At 42.0% G+C, this 20,240-nt stretch overlaps 1 protein-coding gene across 3 annotated transcripts in view; it reads left to right on the top strand.

Annotated features, from left to right (window-relative positions):
- The first annotated feature begins 245 nt into the window (after positions 1-245).
- Positions 246-20,240, top strand: part of GAB3 (GRB2 associated binding protein 3) — a 66,775-nt gene continuing 46,780 nt past the window's right edge. For all 3 annotated transcript variants that reach the window (XM_027645447.1, XM_027645448.1, XM_027645449.1), the window contains exon 1: positions 246-613. In XM_027645447.1, coding sequence (XP_027501248.1) covers positions 542-613 — 72 coding nt within the window. In that variant the 5' untranslated portion in view covers positions 246-541. The remainder of the gene's footprint in view (positions 614-20,240) is intronic.

Here is a 20,240-nt window from a genome sequence, read left to right on the forward strand (position 1 = left end):
GGGCAGGGATGTCCAGCATCCCCAGGGCTCGGGGCAGGGATGTCCAGCATCCCCAGGGCTCCGGGCAGGCAGTGTCCATCCTCCCCAGAGCTGCGGGCGGGGGTGTCCGGGGCGATGCGCGGCCGGTGGCGGGAGCAGCCCGCCGTCGGTGCCGGTGCCGGGGGTGTCGCAGGCGGCGGCGGCGAGCCCCGGCCGCCCATCACGTGCTCAGTTGTTGCATTGTGCTGGCGGCGGAGGGAGGGCTGGCCGTGTCAGTGATCAATGTCATGACTTCCTCCGCGGGCTGGAGCCGCGGCAGAGCGCAGCTGAAGGAAGCTGATTGCCGCGGGTGCGAATTGGCTGGGAACAATACACACACCCACACACCCGCACGGGCGGACGGGCACCCGCACACACACACCCGGGAGCACGCCCGCAGCCGGGAGCACACACACGGCAGCACACAGAGCCGCACACGCAGGCACACACCCGCGGGCGGACACACACGCACACGCAGCCCGCACCCTGGATCCCGCGCCGCCGCTCCGCGCCGGGGGGGAAGATGAGCTCGGGGGACGTGGTTTGCACTGGATGGCTCATCAAATCACCCCCCGAGAAGAAACTCAAGAGATACGTAAGTGCAGAGGCTCTGCTGGTATTTTTTTTTCTCTCTCGCTAAAGGGATTTCGGCGTGTGCTCGCTGTCTCGCTGTCCCTTTGAAAGCTCTCTCCTGTTTCGGATTCGCCTTGGACCAAAACAAAAAGATTTCCAAGTCCATGCGTTTATGGAGTATTTTAGTTTTCACCGACATTCTTGTGCCCTCTGGAATTAACCTTTCCCGTCTCGTAAGATTATAATTCTTCGGTTGTTATGCAACATATCAGGCTAAAAACCACATTTCGGTTTCAGTTAATGTTGCCGTAACTAGCAGAATTGTTGTAATAGTATTGCAGATGTCACTTTTCCAGGGACGGGCAAGAACATCCTAACAAAAAAAAAAAAAAAAAAAAAAAGGAAAAAAACCCAACCAAACAGCCCAAATCCTAATAATTTAAATTCTGAGGCTCTGCTTTGTTAAGATGCTCTGTAATGGCAATGGCACTTGCTAAAGGCAACATCTGCAATAGTTTTATTTACCAATGCCAGATCCAGTAGCCAGCAGAAAGCTTCACTTTTGGTCCATGATAAAGAGGTGCTGGAAGATGCTGTTCTGTAAAGTTCCTGATAGCTGGAAGGTGAAGGGGGCTGGCGAGAATAAGCGAGCCCTGCACGGAGAGCTGCAACTGCGTTATGTGTGAAGGGGGCCCCTTGTTTCGTTCTCTATCTGCCTGCCTGTTTGGAAAAAAAAAAAAAAAAAAGGATGTGTGTTGCAAACATAGGAAACTGTCTCGTTGCAGGGCTCTGAGGAAGGCGGTCCGGGTAGGAATAAATGACCCTTAAAATTTTGCTTGGGACAGCATTAAAAATGTAAAGCCCTTCGTGGGCCATTTTGCATACTCATTTGTGGTGGTTCTTCATCAGGCATGTTGGTATGTTGTTGTGTTTTTACACTTTTGCATTCGGTAATACCCGTTTGAGTCATGCCCTTCTAACCTAACTTACCCCCGAGCTCTGTACTAGTAGGATGCCACTGAACGTGTCTCTCGCTGCCGAGCCGAATCCACGGCTTACATCATTTGTCGTATTCACTTCTGTTTATCAGCATTTTCTCCGGACTGCTGATGTTAGCTTTTTCTAGTAATATGAGGCATAACTGTATCGTGAAGAATGTGGTGGAAATCATTTGGTAGTGTATTTTTTCTTAGCACCAAAGACTAGCAGAAAGGATAATTTCCTGATGTTGGATTTTAGTTTTAACTTATTCTAAATCAGAGTTTCTTCTTTTAGACCACAGTATTGCATTGAAATGGTTGAATATTTGCTTTGTTTGGTTAGCATTTTCCAATTCTAAAATAATCACTATGATGTGTCTCGGGGGAGCTGCAAATAAAATATGGGTCTCTAATTTTTGCTATATTTTGTAACGAGCGTACAAATAGGACTGTGTAGCAGACACAATGTAAGAGCCACTGATTCAGTCAGCTGGTATCATTAGTAACTCTGTTAGTGAAGCTATTTTTGATGACTCAATATTCATAAAAGGGCAAAGTAGAGAAAACAGAATGTGATAAAGCTGGGATTTGAAAGCCCCCATTATACAGTCAAGATAATAGTCACAACAGGGGCTCTGATCAGCTCACAAGACTAGTTGCAGTCTGCTCTCCTCAGATTTTGCACAACAAAACCAAGGAAAATTTGTTCTGTGTTATTCTCCAAACATCAACCACTAGATTAGCCAGATCTCTGCAGATTAGGCTCTGTTTTCTGGTTAGGAGGATAAGCTACTCCTTTGTCCATCATAAAGCAGAAATAAATCTGCTGCGAGTACAGCAAAGCTTAATGTCCTTTCTCATATGACTGGTTACACAGTGGATGCTACAAACCAGATGGAAATTGTCTCTCACCTGCTGTAAACTATTTTCCCTCCACTTTTTATATAGTTTCACCAGCATGGCAGCTTGTGCATCTTGCACTGGGGTGGCAGATAGCTCAGGCTGAACCACAGTGACTGCTTAAAAACAACAGAGCTTTAAAACAATAACTGTTTAAACTGACTTCAGTAGGTGTCAAGTGTCAACCGCTTACAGGAGAATGGTGTTGGCTCTGGTTCTGAACTGACAACATACATAAATCCCCAAACTGTACACCACCCTTTGTGTTCAGCTGGCAAAACCCCACGGTCTGAGCTGAAGCTTCCAGGGAGCTTCAAATGCCAGCTTGGTCTGCTGCTCATGGGACCTCTCCTTGCACTGCCGAGGCTTCGCTGCTCTCATGGGATTGTCTCCCAGTTTATGTTTTCCTGAGCTCAGCATCTGACCTTTGTAAGGTCCAACCTGAGGGTCACCTTGTTTTACATGCAGAGAAATTCTTAATCCTCCACCTATTACAACCACTAAGAAAATCTAATTAATTTCAGTTGAATCTGTGGTTAAGAAATTAGACAAAGCGATGGATTCGTGTTGTGAGACTGGGAACTGCAGATGGTCCCACTGAAGCCACTGAGGATATTTACAGTGTTTATCAAATTAAACAAATTAATCTTTCCAAGGCTGGAGCCTAAAGACCAAAGTATACCTTTATTTATGCTTGTTCTGTGAAGAAAACAATTAGGTTTTCTATGTGTAAACAAGTCAGCATTTGGGTCTAGGTAAGCAGAACATTGTTTTCAAAACTTTGAAAAGCAAAAAGCAGGTGTTAAGGATCTATATTTTTCCTGTAATGTCTTACAAAGCTGATGCTCTTAGTAGCACTATTCTTAGAAGTGTCTTATCACTCCCTAACAAAGGCTGCTCTCTTGCATGTGCAGGAAACGAACATGAGATTAATTACCCAAGTCTAACTTTCTGTAAAAACAGAGAGCTTAATGCTAAATGCACAGAATTCATTAGAAAGCACAGGGAGCTTTGCTACAGCAGGCAAATACTCTAATAGTGTTTTAATAGCATGGGCAATGCTTTTCCCTCTGTCTGATACTTGAACCATGAAACCACCACGTCAGCCTATCTAAAGAGGCAGTTGTGCAAGGAGTCTCCCAGGAGAGTATTTGGTGTGTGTTGCAGTTCTTTGTCCTCTAACTGTGACCTGAAAGCTGTGCTGCTCTCATTTCCCCACTTGGTTCCAGCTTTTCTCACTGATCAGGGCTATGTGGGCCTGAGCAGTGCCAAGGAACACCCAAAGCTTGGGGGAGGCTGGTATGGGGCGGAGAGAGAGACAAAGAAGCTGCTAACAAAACTAAGAAGTGGTGGTGATGGAGGTGAAATCCATCCTGCTCCAGACCAAAAATGATAAGTTTCAGGCATAGCTTGACATTCAGCTCCAGAAGAGGAAAATCTGGCCCCGCTGGAAATTTTGGTACTGATGTTAGTGGATCATAAGGAAATTAGATGCCATAGGAGAATCTGCTTCAAATTTGATGGGTTTCACAGTTCCTTATATTAGTGCTGAATACATCCATCCCAATTCTGTGATGTCAGCATTGAACAGCTGGCTTTTTGATACTTTTTATATGGAAATATATGTGATCACTGACTGTTATTGTTTGTTTTCTATTTACTGGTGGAGGTGGAAGGAAGGAATGGTTTCATGGCCTAGAAAACAAAAGACTTACCACAGCCAGTGCAAAAGTCACTATGAGAGGAAAACAACATGGAAGAAGGCACAGAGGATGTTTAATGAAATAAGAGACTAGTACCATTGAGAAGACACATTGCTCATGTGCTGATAAGGAGATGGGATTTTTAACACACAGCTAATTGCAACTTGTCCTTAAACCACTGTCCCATAGTTTGCCACACCACTGAGGAACAGCAGCAGTAGCTCTGCTGAATGACACACCAGTGTTTACTTACTGGCAGTGTTAAGTTACGTGGTTTGCAGTAGTAAAGGGCTATATACAGATGCTTGCTTGTTGTGAGTCAGTGCAGCTCCATTTAAGTCACTGCTGCACAGCTGTCCCCCTGCTGAAGAGCTATTTTTAATCTTCAGTACTATACAATTTGATGAGGGAAGACCACTTGCTCAAAAAAAAGGCAAGTTTCCCACTTTACTTTCAAACATTGTTGAAAATCAAAATTCCTTGTCAGCTTCTCTAGAACAAGAGTCCAAAATGGACCTCGTATTAGAAAATGTAGCCTTGCACTTCCTGCCACGCTTCTTCTCGGAGTGTCTGGTCTGGGAAGACAAATAGAGGTGTAAATTAGTGTACCAGATGGAAAAAGAGAGTAAAGCAGTGTCTGCTCCTGCTGCCTCTGTGCTTTGGGCTGTCAGAGGGGCCCAGCAGGGCGCAGGCGCACGTCTCTGACCGTTGGGGGATCTGCCAGGACCCGACCGCAGCACACCATGGCCAGGGGTTTGGGAGATAAGAGAATGGAGACAACTTCTCCATTTTTAGCTGAAGTTCTGGTATTTATCAGGAGAGCAAACAGGAAGTTACTGGCCACTAAGAAGAAAAAGTAAAGTAGAATTATGGAAGAGTTTGCTGAAGTAATAGGAACAAGAGTGGCAGAGCACTGCCGCGGGCGGGTGGGATGCAGAGCATCTGCTCTCGGATCTAACGTTGGGCTGCTGTCAGCAGAGGACACTGCCACCCTCCCCTAAAGAAATCCCCCAGAGCTATGTGAGGTCAAGTACCTCTTCTGCTGGTTTGGGGCTTGGGGGAAGTTTCCAAAAAATAACTATCAAATTGAAATCTGAACTTAATTTTTATTCATAAAAAAAGCCAAACACTGAAGTCCTTTTTTTTCCCAAATGCTTTCTACAAAGCTTCACCTCTTGAGTTCTCTCCCCTCTGAATAGAGAATTATGGTCACCTTTAATACCTTTCTAGAATCAATATCCCAAGTTCTCATTGAAATAACTGACTTTATTTAACCAATTTGCGTGGGTTGTGTAACTCTAGTTCATAGTTTGGGTGGAAATAGTAGTCCCATGTGATGGAGAAAGGTGTCAGAGCCTGTAGCTTGTTCTAGTTGTAAGTTTTGTACCTATGTTTTTTCTGTTGTTACTTCATTTTAAAATCCAGTGTATATTCTGGTCTATCTGGTTTGTATATTAAGAACTGAATTTTAAGTAAATGAAGGCCTACAAGCAGAAGCTCCTATGTGGCAGCCTACACCTTCCCTTCTCTGTGAAATCCTGTACAAATTGATCTCGCTGGTAAAATAACAGCAGAATATTTATGTTAGGGAGGAGTTTCCATCACTGGAGTTAAGCATTTGCAATTAGCTAAGTGCAAATCAGACCATTTTCCACACTTAACCTTGTTTTGGTAGGTTAAGTGCAATGTTTATTCTAGACCATTTTCTTCCATTTTAACCGTGTTTTGATAGTTTAAATGCAATGTTTAATGAGATAGGTTGATTTCTAAGAAAGAAATAATTTCGAAAAAACACTGCTGTTCTTGGCAACCCGTGTATCAGAATAATTTCCCTTGGACTATTTATTTGGGTGGAGCCGTAACAGTCCTGAAGCCCCAGCTTAATCTTTGACTTCATGTTTTCAGTGCACAGGAATGTCCTGCTATGGGTTTCTCTTCAAAACAGAAACCCACAAGTTATCAGGTCTTTGCATTCAAAAATAGAGACTTGGGAAAAAAAACATGCTAATTTGAAATACAGAAGGAAATGTTAACTTGAGTGGTAGTCCAACTAGTGATGCAGTCAAACATGGCTTAGAGGAAAAAGCATTGCAAGTCATACTTTGGTGAACTCTTTGTTGTAGCATTAAAACCATGGATAAACACATTACTTCTACCAATGATGCATTAAATTGCTTTGAATGTGCATTATGAAAATTTGATAGGTTTTTAGGGAAAGGGACAAGTTTGCACCTAAAATGTTACTCAGTAGAGAAACAGTCATTTTATTTACTTTCTTGTCCTTTTCATTTGATTTGGAAATGAATTAGTAATGTGATAAGACAAGGAAAAAATGCCGGGTTTGAAATAAAATTTGCATGTCAAAACATTACTTCTAGCCAGATAAAATACATTTTCTTCTCTCTCATTTAATTCTTGAATAAAATGAAATACTTGAACTTTAAGAATTTTTTCTGCTATCCTTGACTTGTTTCAGTTTGTGTTGCATCAGGAAAACAAATAAACAAACCAACAAACAGCCACGCAAAACTCAGTTTTAAAATCTGCTGCAACTTAGTATTTGTTAAAAAAGACCACCAAAACTGATGGCTAGTTCTTGTGGCAGAAAAACACTCCCTTTCTGAGGCTAACTCATTCATAGCTTTGTAATTGTTAGAATGAGACAACTGCTCTTAGAGATTTTGTTATTCCCTTCCCACCTGATGCCAGAAACCCCACCTGACCCTTGCAGTCAAAACTGCTTTGTAGTGTTCCACAAAAGCCCTGAACAGCACATTTCAGTTACCCAGGATCCCTTCCCATAGAGCATTTTACAGAAAGTCAGTACAATGTTGTTATTAATATGAATTTGAAATTATTTAAATGAGAGTGTTAATTTGAATGGAACTTAGGGTGTCATATGAAAGTTTTCAACTTGTTTTTGACTTTTTTTTTTTTTTAAAGACGATCATTTCTGTGAGCCCTGTTACTGATAAATATTCATCCTGTGACTCCCAAGTCCCAGGGACCATGGGTTATGTATTCATATTTCTGTTGGACAGAATAACGGCCATGAGGGGACACTTTCTAACTTCGCAACTGTTGTAGTGCCAGCAGAGCACATAGTTTCTGAACAATCTGTTTTTACATACCAGACTTGCAAACTGTTTGTAGAAGTTCAAGGATTTTACAGTTGAGAGGCCGTTTTTTCAAGCTGACATGAACTGGTCGTGCCAAGGAGAAGCCAATAGTTCAGAACAAGCATGAACTATGTTTTCGTTGCAGACTTTACAAACTGTGCAGTGAAGGCACTAAGTTTACCAAAGAACTGAGTTTGTGAGTGCTGAGAAGGCTGCCCATGTGTCCCTGCTGTAAAGCTGAGTTTCCAAGGTCTGCTGCCGATTCCATAGGAAAGCCCCTGGTGTTCAGAGGTAACTGAGCTGATCAAATCCCAACGAGAGGAGAAGAAACATCTGAAGAAGTGCCAGCTGAGTTTACAGTAGCAATGAAGAAACAGTTTCAGGAGAAGTCATACACTCCTTGGCCAAAGTGCTCACTGCTATTCCAGCTACATCATCTGTATTGTTTACTAATATTTATAGTGGAAGCTTTGCAAGCTTAAGAAGTTTTATTTTTAATAAGTTCAGCATTCTGAACCCATCCTAAGAAAATAATTGTGTTCTCACAGAGGCCTTAGGTTTAAAACTAAGAAGCACTCAAGTAGCTCAGGGAATTGGGGTTTCTTGGAGATTTTTAGGTGCTTTGCTCCCACTGAAAGAAGATTTACAACATGTTTTCACTGGATCCTCCCCTGACTCTGGGGCTGCTTTTACACTGATTAACTTTTCCTGTAAAACAGTGGGATTTGGATTGTCAGCTGAAAATGGCACTGTTACTCCAACTTCACTTTATACTTTTTAAATGTTTGTTTCTGACAGATAACTCTGAGTGTCATATCACCCTTGAGCTATGAATTATAAAATAATGGTAAACTGTTTTTCAAAAGAGAGGGAAAACCACCAGATAAATTTCATCATTATTTCAGCATCCTCCCCAAACTCCCTCTTTCATCTGTGCTGAGCCTGAGAAATAGTCAAGCTGAAACATCATTAAGACAAACAAACAGAAAGGTTAGGGGACAATTGGATTGACATATGAAGAACAGGCTTTGTGGTGGTGACACTGGTTCCCCTGTGCATCCCTCTTCTTTGGGTTTGCAGATTGAAAACCTAATAATTCTGTCATTTAAAGGAAAAAAAAAAAGAAGCATTTATTGAAGTGTTACTAGACTGCGATGCTTTAACAATTTTAACATGTTCATATGTTCCCTTTTTTTTTCAAATTCACAACTGAAAGTACTGTTGCTATGTTACTGTAATGGTGTGTAGGCTGCTAAATAAATAGAGGGAGTTTAGTCCATGCCAGAAATAGAAAGCCAGGTCAGAGGTGACATTTGGGACATGTGGAGAAAAAAAAGAGAATATATAATTATTTCTTTCCTTCCTATCATTCTCTTCAGTCTCATTAACCCCCAACTACTTAGAAGGAAGTTACAACAGAATTTCTGAGCATGTGAGAGTACTAAAAAAATGACACCTTGGGAGTTCTGCTAAGTCTTTTGGCTTTGTTCTTTGCAAAATCAAATTTGCAAGGGAAACTGGTAAAACTGTGGCACCTCACACTCTTGTGAATCGAGTAGCTACTTGGAGGTATCAAAGGACGTGGGGAACTGTTGAAAATTCACTCTGCAAAGGCTTGCTCTGAAGGGAAAATCTGACAGAGGGAACAAGCTTTGAGAAAATGTGCTCCTGTGAAGCCAGAAACAGGAAATTTGAGTCCATTGTCCTTTTTGGAGTAGTCTGGCAGGTTACCAAGGACCAGATATACAAAAACGTGTTTAGGTTCTTTATGAGTGGCCTCAGGTACCTGCCTGCACCTTCAGCTGCCTCAACATCTTTGTGAGCCTGGCTCATGATTGTGCACAAGTGCAGGGCCATTTTATCCCTCCTCTGCTGCCTCTGTGTGCTCCTGAGGTACGTTGGCACCACGAGCTCTTGTTTGAGCTCCAGGGGCTGATTCAGTAAATGGTGGGAACTGCAAGCCACTAATATGAAAAACAGAGCCCAGCCCTCCCTCCATCTGTGTCAACCATGGAATCACAGAATATTCTGAGTTCGAAGGAACCCACAAGGATCACTGAGTCCAACTCCTCAGTGAATGGCCCATGTGGGGATCAAACCCAGTCGGAGCAGAAGCAGCCCTTGTCCTAGGAATGAGCACAGCAGCCTCGCTACTCGCAAAGAGCAGCCCCTGACTTTATTTTCACAGCGGTATTGCAGACACTGGAAGCTCTGGGCTGTGTTCCCCCAGCACAAAACCCCTACACTGCTATGGGCAGGCACAGCACCCCGGTGGTCCTGCCTCGCCCTTGGCCCCGCTGCTCTCCTGGAAGCAGCAGCTGTGAGCTGTCAGACCTTCCCACTAGCAGGAGGTGGGAAGCAGGAACTGGACCAAGCTCACTCATGCATGAGTTAATTTAGCAGATTTGTAATTAATCTGGAAGATCTTTTCTCTAAATGTACATGTTTACTTATAAACAAATTATTCACGTGACACAGTGTAAGGGCTCTAATTCCTTTGTGAAGTAGGCAAGAAGCCCACAGCCACAACCTAAACCAGTTCAGTGCATGCAATCCTGTTAAAGATTTCTTGGTGTTATTTTTGTAGTTCCACAAATCTGTTACTTTTCTACAAAGAACCAAATAAATGTTCCCCCTACCCAAGAAACCTTTAGATTTGAGGCATTCCAGAAAATCTCACATTTAGCATAAAACTTGTAGAGGAGGATTAAATTAGAGGGTACAACAACAGCCAATGATGTTAAGTATGACTGGGGTTGATCCTACATTGCAGGGGGGGTAAAATTTTCTTTTTCTTTGTTAATACTCCTTGAGTGAAGGGATGGAACTCGAATGACTAGGAGCATTTCCTAACGTGGAAATGGTGGATGTGAACAGCTGGCTTAATAAGAAACTTTCCTAATTTTTCCTAATTTTCAGCCCCAAGCCAACCCCTAGTGCCTTAGACCTTGAGGGAGTCTGCAGAATTCCTGACTTTCCGTGTCAGATAACAAATGAGTAATTTAGGATCCATCAGGGTTGTTTATTTACTTACAACAGAGGTTGCTGCTGCTGTGATTGGAGGCACTGCCTGTTTTCTAGCACAACCAGTATTCAGCCTCACACTGAAGCAGTGGGTGTTAGAGGCTTTCTGTCCCCTGTGGAGTTCAAACTCTCATTTGGACTCTGTCAAATCCTTTACCCTTGCCAGAGACTGCATTTATCTCAAACCCTAAAGTGCAATTATTATGATTTATCAGTCTTTGGAGTGAATAAGATTTTACCAGGCGTTTTCTACACAGAAGTCTCCAGCTGGGAGAAGTGCAGCCTACAGCCTGTCCTTTCCAGGGCTGTGTTGCCTATACTCAGCAAACTACCCAGTTTTAACCAGCAGCAGTAACACCATTGCTAAATGGAATGAAGGATGAAGTATACTCTCTGCAGTTCTGTTATGTTATCCTCCCAAGGGACATATTTGTCTTTCATTATATTTCCAGGTCCTTGAAATGATCTTCTAAAATTTGTAAGTAAACTTGGTTTGCTGGCTGGTTAGATTAAAGCAGTTTACCCATCAGGGTACTCCAAATGGGCTGCAGTGATGTTTGCCTGTACTCTTTGTTGGGGCAAACAGTGTGATTGTTAAACTGAATGAAATAATGTCAAGGCAGAAAATGGCAGACATGGCCAGGTTTCAGATAAGCTGTATGAAGATACAGTATATTTGCATTGCTGCCTTAAATCACCAAGAACTCCTCTCACTGTGGCACTTACCTTGTTGTGGGGTCAGAGGTGCTTTAGTCAAAGTTGTCCTTCGAGAACGGGCGGCACACGTTTGTGAGGTGAAGACCCAGAGGGATCCTTTGCGAAGCAGGAGCTGTGGAGTCCTTTCCAGAATACAGTGATGCAGAGGGATAGTCATAGAGATGCACCCCAGTGCTATCAGGAATATTTCCAGGCAAATGATTTACATGTAGTTTAGCAACCTGAGCTATGTGAAGACTTCAGCAGCGGTGCCCTAATTCTCATATGCTCAGAACTTACTGTGCACCCACGGGCAGGTTTCAGTTTGACTTGTTCCTCGGGTTTACTGGATTTGGAAATGGAACTGGGATCTCTATATGAGCATATTGTTGTAGATTTTAGTTCAGAGATTGGCGATTTTTTTAAGAAAGCAACTATTTTATGTACCATTTATGCATATGCCATCTACACACATGAATAAAAGATAAGGGGCAGAGGAAAGCACTCAGGTATTAGACCTTGTACTATTAATGGACATAAAGCCTAAGATCAGTTTGTTGTAGGGCAGTTGGTCACTAGAACAAGTAAACATTGGCTTTAATAAGCTGCTGGAATTGTGCAGGTGCACAGTCAAACTGGAAGGTTTCACTTGCCTTTATCTTCTCGGAATACCTCTTTGTCCTCTCTGAAAAGATTTCAGGGACAAAGTATTTAGACTCATCAGAAAAAAATACCTTGAAATAGAAAAGGCACCCCATGTTCTCTAGCAAAACAGCAGCTTAGGGAGAAAACAGAAGCTTAAAAATGCAGTTTCAAATTCTAACCCGTTATGACCATATATGTGGGGAAAATTTAAATTATCTGAGCTGTTTTCCCCACGTATTCTTTACTACTAACAATAGTACCTTGTGACTGGTAATCTCTCATCTTCATTAAACACTGAATTGGAATATCAGAGTTGAGTTTGAGGCTTTTCTCTTTAGCTTTTGTAAGAATTGGCTGGATGCAAATCAAGCACAGAGCTGTGGTCTTCAGAAACAAGGGAATGGGAAGAGAAAAGCAGATAGGAGGATTTTGCCTCCCAATGGAAGTTCCCAGATCTGCCATTATCAGAGCTCCTGGTAGCTCCAGTGCCACTGGGAGAGATGGTGTGTGGTATGAGAACTATAGCATTTACCAGCTTGTAGCTGGAAATTGAAGACAATTAATCAATATGAATATATTAAAATGCACAATTTCAGTTCATTTTGTGTAACATCTCTCTCACAACACTTTCCCCAAAAAGAGATTTCAGCCAGATAGATGATGGTGAAATATAACAGTAGAGTTGCAGAGAAATTGGTAACTTCTTAAGAAGAATAAACTGTCACTGAAACATCTCACTTTCTATTTGAGAGATAAAATCTATGCATGGTGCAGCCATTTTTGCTTTGCCTGGCATAGAATTTGCATGACTCATGGCCAGCAGTATGCTGAGGACCTAGAAATAAAGAACACAAAAGCAGATGCTGGCTTCTGGCTGGGGGATTCCTGCACCATCTTTAAAATTATTACCCTGTTTGATGGAGCAACACACAGAGTGCGGGCAAGTGCATATAACGCTTCTCCCCCAGGTGAGGTTATTAACCTGAAGGGTGAGAGCAAGTGCAAAGAGTGCCAAACACTGCTGTCCTAGAAGTCAGCCCCAGTTGGTGAGGATAGAAGTTTTGAGTCAGGAGGGTGTAAAATGTGAAAGGCTGCATGTAGGAATGAGGAGCCGCAGTCCTAATTCGAGTACGCAGAGAGCTCAGCAGATGGCCCAGCAGATGAGCTGCTATGCACCACAGTATGTGTGAGAACATAGAATCATAGAGTGCCTTGGGTTGGAAGGGACCTTACAGCTCATCTCATTCCAGCCCTGCTGCCATGGGCAGGGATGCCACCTACTAGATCGGGTTGCTCAGGGCACCATCCAACCTGGTTCTGAACACTTCCAGGGATGAGGCAGCCATGGCTTCTCTGGGAAACCTGTTCTAGCGCCTCACCATCCTCTGAGTAAAGAACTTCTTCCTTAACATCTAATCTAAACATGAGAGTAGTGGTGTAGCAGCACACAGAAACAAAGCCCTGCCCTTTGGTGCTACAGGGTAACATCAGGTGCCGTGTTCCTTACCCCAGCCAGGCCCTCCCTCTCCCGTCTGGGTGCCTTGCTTGGCTGCACACTGAACTTTCCACAACAGTACTTCATTTTGCTCTTCTGCATTACAGCAGTTTCCTCCCCTGTGCTTTGCCTTCCCAGTCCAAACCAAGCAGAGCCATCCCAGAAGTGAAGATCCTTGTCAACCACACTGACAAGGATCATCACCTTGCTGACTTCTCCTACCTTAGGCTGCAGCACTCAGGCTGAGCTGGCACATCCCTCAGAGGGGAAAAAACTCCACTTCGGGCCACAGAACAGCCTCACTGGCATATTTTGGGTTATTTCCTACAATTCCATTTCCTCCAGCAGTGAAGTCCAGTGGCCAGAGAGATTTCACGTGCAACCTGTGTGACTTTCACCTTCCCTAACAACTACAGCTCATTGGGAATTTTAGGAAAAAACTTAAAAAAATCTCCAAAACCCATTCTTTGTGTAAGAACTGGCAAGTTTGCACCTGACTTCCTCCAGAGGATCTGTTTTGCTGCTTGCTGTTTGTGAGTCTTTGGGGCTTCATTTGCAAATCATCTAAGCACTCATGGCCAGATCCTGGAAGAATCATCTTTACCACTAATAGCTTAGAGTGGCCATTGCCACCTCACAGTCACGTTGTGATGCCACTCAGCATATCAGTGTTAGAAGCTTCTTCTTTTTCAGTGTTTTTCTAACAAACCACCATTAATTCAGAGCAATATATTCATATGGGAAATTCCAATAATCCATGTTTTGTGATACAGCAGAAACTTGCCTTGCTAACCAGTTTGCGTGTAACGTTGATGAAATGACTGCCACTAAGTTGTTTCAAGAAGCTTCATTTCCAGTGTAATCTGCAGGAAAATCACATGGATATATCATGATGAATGAACTCAAATCACTATAATTATGCTGATAAACATCTTCTTAGATGTTCTTGGGGTGAGTGACATCTTTTTCGTTTATCTTAAACTGTTTCTGAGGAAATATAAACTAAGCTGGGAACAACATTCTTTTTATCAATATCAGAGCGTTCCCATAGCATACTCGTGCCAGCAGATACATGGCAGCTAAGCTGTGCTAGTAAAAATGCAGACAACCCTTAGATTCAAGCAGCAGCAACACAAGCAGTTGGTAATCCCTGCTTTCCCACACACTATCCTGTCAGATTCCTTTTGTTATCTTGAAGTTTTGAGAGCATAGTTCAGTTTTTGTATCTCCTTCGCCCTTGGTGTATTTACTTGAATTGCAAACAAAGAGATTCTTTAATGCCTCCTATTTTTCTATAGTCTCTTTGAGCCTACACTAAGACTACCCAACTCACCGAGCTCATTTAAAGATATTTTTATTTCCATCATGGATTGGCCAGCCCTTGGGACAACAGTAATTTTGTGAGTCCCCCATGAAGATTCTTTGGACCAGGTGGTAGATTAGGATACATGGTCAAGGATATTTCACTGTTGGATTTTTACAGAGTATTTAGCAAAAAGAATGCTCTGATCTTTCATAATTCAGTTCTGTATGTACAGAAACCAACCATCAACAGAAAATCCAGATCTATATGCACTGCTTGTAAAATCAAACTCTCTGAAGTGTCTCTCAGTGTAAGGACCGTGAGTCAAAGGGGAAATATTTAAGTTAGTAAGGGGAAAAATTAAACACCATGATCATCTGTCTTATTATAAAGAAGCAGAGGGATGTTAAAAACAGTACTATGCTGGCTGATTTTTTTTCTACAAAGATGATTTTTGAGGGCATTGTAATGCTTACAGTAAAACAGTTACGTAAGAAATAGTGAAAGCCACTATGATAGTGCATAACTTTCATGTTCAAGCATACTTGTGCAAGAGAGTAGTCAGAAAGCAATAATCAAACTATGTTTTTTCCATGGTTGAACATTAGTGGCTCTCTGGGAAATTGCGTGTTCCCTAAATTCAGTGAATTAGCTAGGTGAGGAAATCACCTCAAGGAAACTAAAATTAGCTTTATGTGTTTGGGTTGGTTGACTTCTGCCAGGAAGAAATACAAAGAGGACAAAAAAAATCTTGTTTGCTACCATTCCTCCCCAGAGATGGTGTCATTTGGCACCAGGGTGCTAACGCTGCTCAGGGACCCAGTCCCAGCCTCCTGACTCATCCAGGGACTGTCCTCAAACAGGGATGGTGGCAACAGGCCTGGCATGGAGCTGCCAAAGACAGTGGAGGAGCCTCCGAGCAGCAAAGGGAATTGTTGGAAAAAAATCTTATCCTTTTGTAGGAAGATCTTGCAGGAAGCACAAACCGCTTCTGACAAGGGCCCTACCCATGTAGAAACCCTTTCTGCCTGTAGCAACTTGTTTGAAAAACTTTGTCTGAAACGGTCAGTTATCACTCTGCTGGTGCAGGGTGTTGCCTCTTCTGTTCCCAGTAAAAACTCTGAGCTGTGGATGAGGTCTGTTCTGGGAACAGGCTACAGATGCTTTCATTAGTCAGCAAATACCAGAGCCCCAGGGCAGGGAGTCAGCAACAGGGAAAAGGGAGAGGGGAACACATCCAATGCCTATTGGCAATCCAGTTATTAAAAATAAATGTTGACTTGATGAACTTCTAACCAAACACCTGCTATGTCACAAGAGAACTCTGCTAATGCTCCCCTTCTACAGCCAGGGGTATAACTGTGGTAAATGGTGGGGACATTTCAGCTGGATAGAAAGAAGAGCTGAGATATCCATCTAGTTACATAACTATAGGAGGAATTGGCAACTTTGTCCCCTGTTCTTTTGACACTCATGTCTGACATTACTATTATTTCTGTATTTGCTCAGCTTTTTGGTGAAAATGTCATTAATTACTAATTTAATTCTGCGAAATGAGTCCAACGATGTATGTGTAGTGCATTTAATGGTTTCAATCCTGAGCCTGTAATTGTTCTTTCCTGCAAATGATGCTGTTAGGAAAATTCTTAGTTTCACAATGTCAAGCCATTAATTAATCAAGGACCAAACCAGAAGCAGAGCACTATGGAGAGGATTCTAGGTTTCGGAAGTCGCTGACAGTAAATCTTTGAGGAAATAGTGCCTGGCTGTGGCTGGGGAACTTCCCTCCCAGTTACACACTTCCATGGCTGCAAATGGAGGCCTGATACTTTTTCCCTGGGCAAAGACAAGGCTTTTCATGGCTAATCCTCAGCATCCATGCAAGTGCTTCCCTGGCCTCCTTGGGTGGCTGTGATCCGTGCCAGCCCACATAAAAGCAAAGTAGCCACAGGTTTAGGAGATGGCAAACAAGGAAAAAGATCTCTCATTGCTGTTTCTTTCCCTTGAACAGCAACATCTTTAATCACAGGCTGTAAAGCAGGACATGGAGCAGGGTAACTCTGCCTGAGAGTCCTGTGAGGGCTGTGGTCCTGGAGCTCTAGAGGAGCTGAGCTACATGTCTCAGAAGGTTTCCTAACACAGAACACATGACATCTGTCACATAATGGGTTGAGAAAACAGTGTTTCTACGTCAGAGCTGAAGCACTTTGTGAAGTGGAATTAATCATAGTTAAATGTCATATGTTTTGATTTAAATGTGGATTAGAAAGTGGGCAAGCAACAATGTTTCTAAAGACATTGGTTATTTACAGCAAAAGAATGAAAGTGAAAATATCCTGAAAACCAATAAAACAAAGAGTACTCTGGCCTGCAAATACCAATTTTTTCAAATTGGATGCAAGAAATGGTAGTGGGAGGGGGCCTAGGATGGTTTTAGTGCTTCATTCACCTTCAGCTTCAGTTGTATTTTATGGGTTTGATTTTGCACGTGATTTTGCACTCAAGAAAATCTTTAGTTCCCCTTTTAACCGTCAAATAGGAACAAACACGAAATTAGCCATGGAGAAGGAGCCTTGGATTAAACAAACACAAAGTCCTAATCCAGCTGGATTCAAGGCAATTGGATTATTCTGCCTAATTTTAATAAGAATTGAAATAAACCATAATGGAGAGGAGACTCGGGTTACAGGATCAAAATTAACGCTCAAAGAGATGGACAGAGATGTCCTATGACATATTTAAAACACCAGCAGGATAGCCTTCTACTGGATTTATTAAAAGATGACTACTCAAATAAATACCCTAAATTCCTAGATAGGCTTAAAATTCTGCCTCCATTTTTTTTCAATAAATCATTGTATAAATTATGTGTATTTTAACTTCATGACAGTAGCAATGCAATAATATTAGTAAGCACTGTCATTCTCAACTTATGTTAAGCAATAAGAAAGTCACAGAATAAAATATGAACATATGTGATAGGTTTAAAAACATGAATTCAAACAATCAGTAAGACCAGAAGCTCTCTAAGTGCCAAATTATTGTTGCAGAAGTATTCTTTTTATCTGTGGGTCATGATTTCCAAGAAACGAGTGAAAATGTAAACACTTCCAAGTATTTATCCCTTTGGGCACAGGGTGTATTAAACAACAACAACAAAAAATACTTCAGGGACAGAAAAGAATTGTTGACCAGGGCTTTTTAGAAGGAAGCCAATAATGCCTCACTCGGTGAACAAGTAAGAAGAAAAAACTTGCAAATGGTTTTATTACCTGATTTGTGGAAGTTCTCTATTCAGCTGAGTTTTAAAACTAAATTCCCTTCAAGTTTAAAGAACCAAACTGGAAATCTTTTTCTGTACCAGAATTCAAAGCAGGAGATGGTTGTGGTAATTACTGGCAAGCAAATAGTAAATACTCTCAGAGGTGAAAAGCCACAGAGCTGGAAACCATGCCTCTGCTGAGTTGTGTCAGATTTCGTGCTTGATTACTCTGCATGAATATATTATTTCAAATTTTTTTTCAGAAGTGAAATAAATAATGCTAATTATTACTTCTGCAAAGCAGGGTGAAGCATGCAGAAGAGTGTGCTATCATTAGTTTGCTGCATTACTGGTTTAGAGGTGCCCTTTTGAGTAATACAGGTACTAATTTCCCATTGCTGCCACACTAGATTGTAGTATGTGTAAGTTATTTAAGCGTCTAAATCCATTTTGTTTCCTATATAAGTTCTTTGGTGGTGATTGGATCCCACAATAAAAAGTTAGTGGGTGTATCAAAGATAGGCTGAGCATCCGTGCTGATAGAGTGAAGGAAAATCAGCATCACACAGTCTTTGATGGATGTGAACATTAAACAATGGCATCAGGGCTGTTTCATCTAAAACAAGAAGCACACTGGAATGCCATAAAAGTCAGTATGGTTGATTTTCCTTCAAAATTTCCAGGAAGCCAGCTGAGCAAATACTGTAAGTTTTGGAGCTGCCTGGCAATAGTAATGCTTCATGTTTCACCTCAAGCCTTCATCTGTCCAACTTCTGCTGTGATTGCACACAAAGGTAGCTATGGCAGCACCACAGGAAGGACCAAAATTCTTTGAGTTGTACCTGGTACAGACCAAACCCATCAGAAACCACCAATTTCAGGCAGTGTTGAGTGTGAAACCAGAAAGTAGCAGCAGCTTTTCCTGTCTGTTGCAATCCTGGAAATTTCCCCAAGAAAATACAGTTAGTTGGGCAAGGAGTCATGTCATAAAAATCTCCATTGCCTTCCTAGGAAGCTTTTTCAGTTTACATCTTACAGTAAATCCGTCAGCTCTCTGGGTAGATTACTTTCCAGCAAACTTCCATGGTTTGAGACATCACATTGTATCACTCATCTTTACCATGCACAATATGTGTGGCTTTTGTGTGTGTCTGATTATTCTTGTAACCTGCTGAGGTCAGAAAAGGAATTTTTCCCCTTGTTTCCCTAAGGCCAGGGTGCCATTCTTCATCCTCCTGGGTAATACTGTTTTCTTGCTCTACAGTCTTCCCTCTAAATCAGAGTCTTTAGGGACAGAAGAGGCACTTCCCTTGGCATACCCTTGGAAAACAGCTCCCTGGGATTTTGCAATGACTTTTAGCACAAACATCAAGACAGCATGGCCATATGATTCTTCCTGGGCTTTGTAAAGTATTAAAAAACATATTTTCTACTGAGAAAAGGCTTTTCTGTCTGCAGAAGGACTAGATCAACCATTAAACTCCCTCAGAAGTTCACATTTACCCTTATTTTTTGCCATCTCTCTCAGCCCACCTTTTAAAGGCCTCCTAAAACCATCAGCTCTGTGCCAATGCCCTCTGAATGGCAGCATCTCTGCTACAGCCACACTTACTCTGTGGCTGAAAAACCTACCTAAACTTAGATTTTAGATTCTGCTTCCTTCTGGCTGATTTAGCATTACTGGTTTTGTAACACAGATCCTTGTCCTGACCAGGGGGTATTTCACCTCCCATTTCAATCTAGCAATTAGATTTAACATGTTAGTCACTGCATCAGCAACACACAGGGTGGTGGGGCTACTGGCTGGGGCATACATCATACATGTTACTTGTTACTCTGCATCCTAAAGAGTCACATTTACAAACTCCTTCTCATGGTAAGAAAGAGTCATAAGTGAAGGAGAAGAGTAGGAGTAATTCCGCATTCAGATCTAAATTTGTGTCAAGTGTGGGATGAAGTTTAAAATAAGAAAAGATAATAGTTGGGGTTCTGCTGTTTCTTTCCACCTCTTACAAAAGTCAGTTTTGATCATACATTTTGCTTCTTTAAAAATGTAAAATCAAGTGATGGATCTTTGTTAAAGTGTTTCATGAGTTAAAATTAAACTTGAAAGTTAGCAGGAGGTGTTACTTGTTCTTGCATTTATTTCTACGTTATTTTTTTGTGTCTGACCAGAAAAGGGTAACATGCAAATGTCTCTTTGTGGTTAAAAAAAATAAGCCATGAAGTCTAAAAAAGGAAAGCAGTTACTGCTTTCTGTGTACAACCACTGCTTTCAGAAGTCTCTTTTATATCTGCTGCCTGTGACTATGACTCCATTTTTACTCAACAATATTCTGCATTGTTGGGGTAGGAGGGATCAGAGGAAGGGATTTTACTAGCTTGGTTTTCTCCTTGAAGGGAACTCCTGCAGTATTCTTCCCTTGGAAAACAGCAAGGACACGGGGAATGGCACAAGGATGAACCTTGTCTTTCCCTACAGAATGTGAAAGATTTGTTATTCAAAATGTCTGTTAATCCAC

This window comes from Corapipo altera, unplaced genomic scaffold, assembly GCF_003945725.1.
Source record: "Corapipo altera isolate COAL_440 unplaced genomic scaffold, ASM394572v1 65, whole genome shotgun sequence".
Classification (NCBI taxonomy): domain Eukaryota; kingdom Metazoa; phylum Chordata; class Aves; order Passeriformes; family Pipridae; genus Corapipo; species Corapipo altera.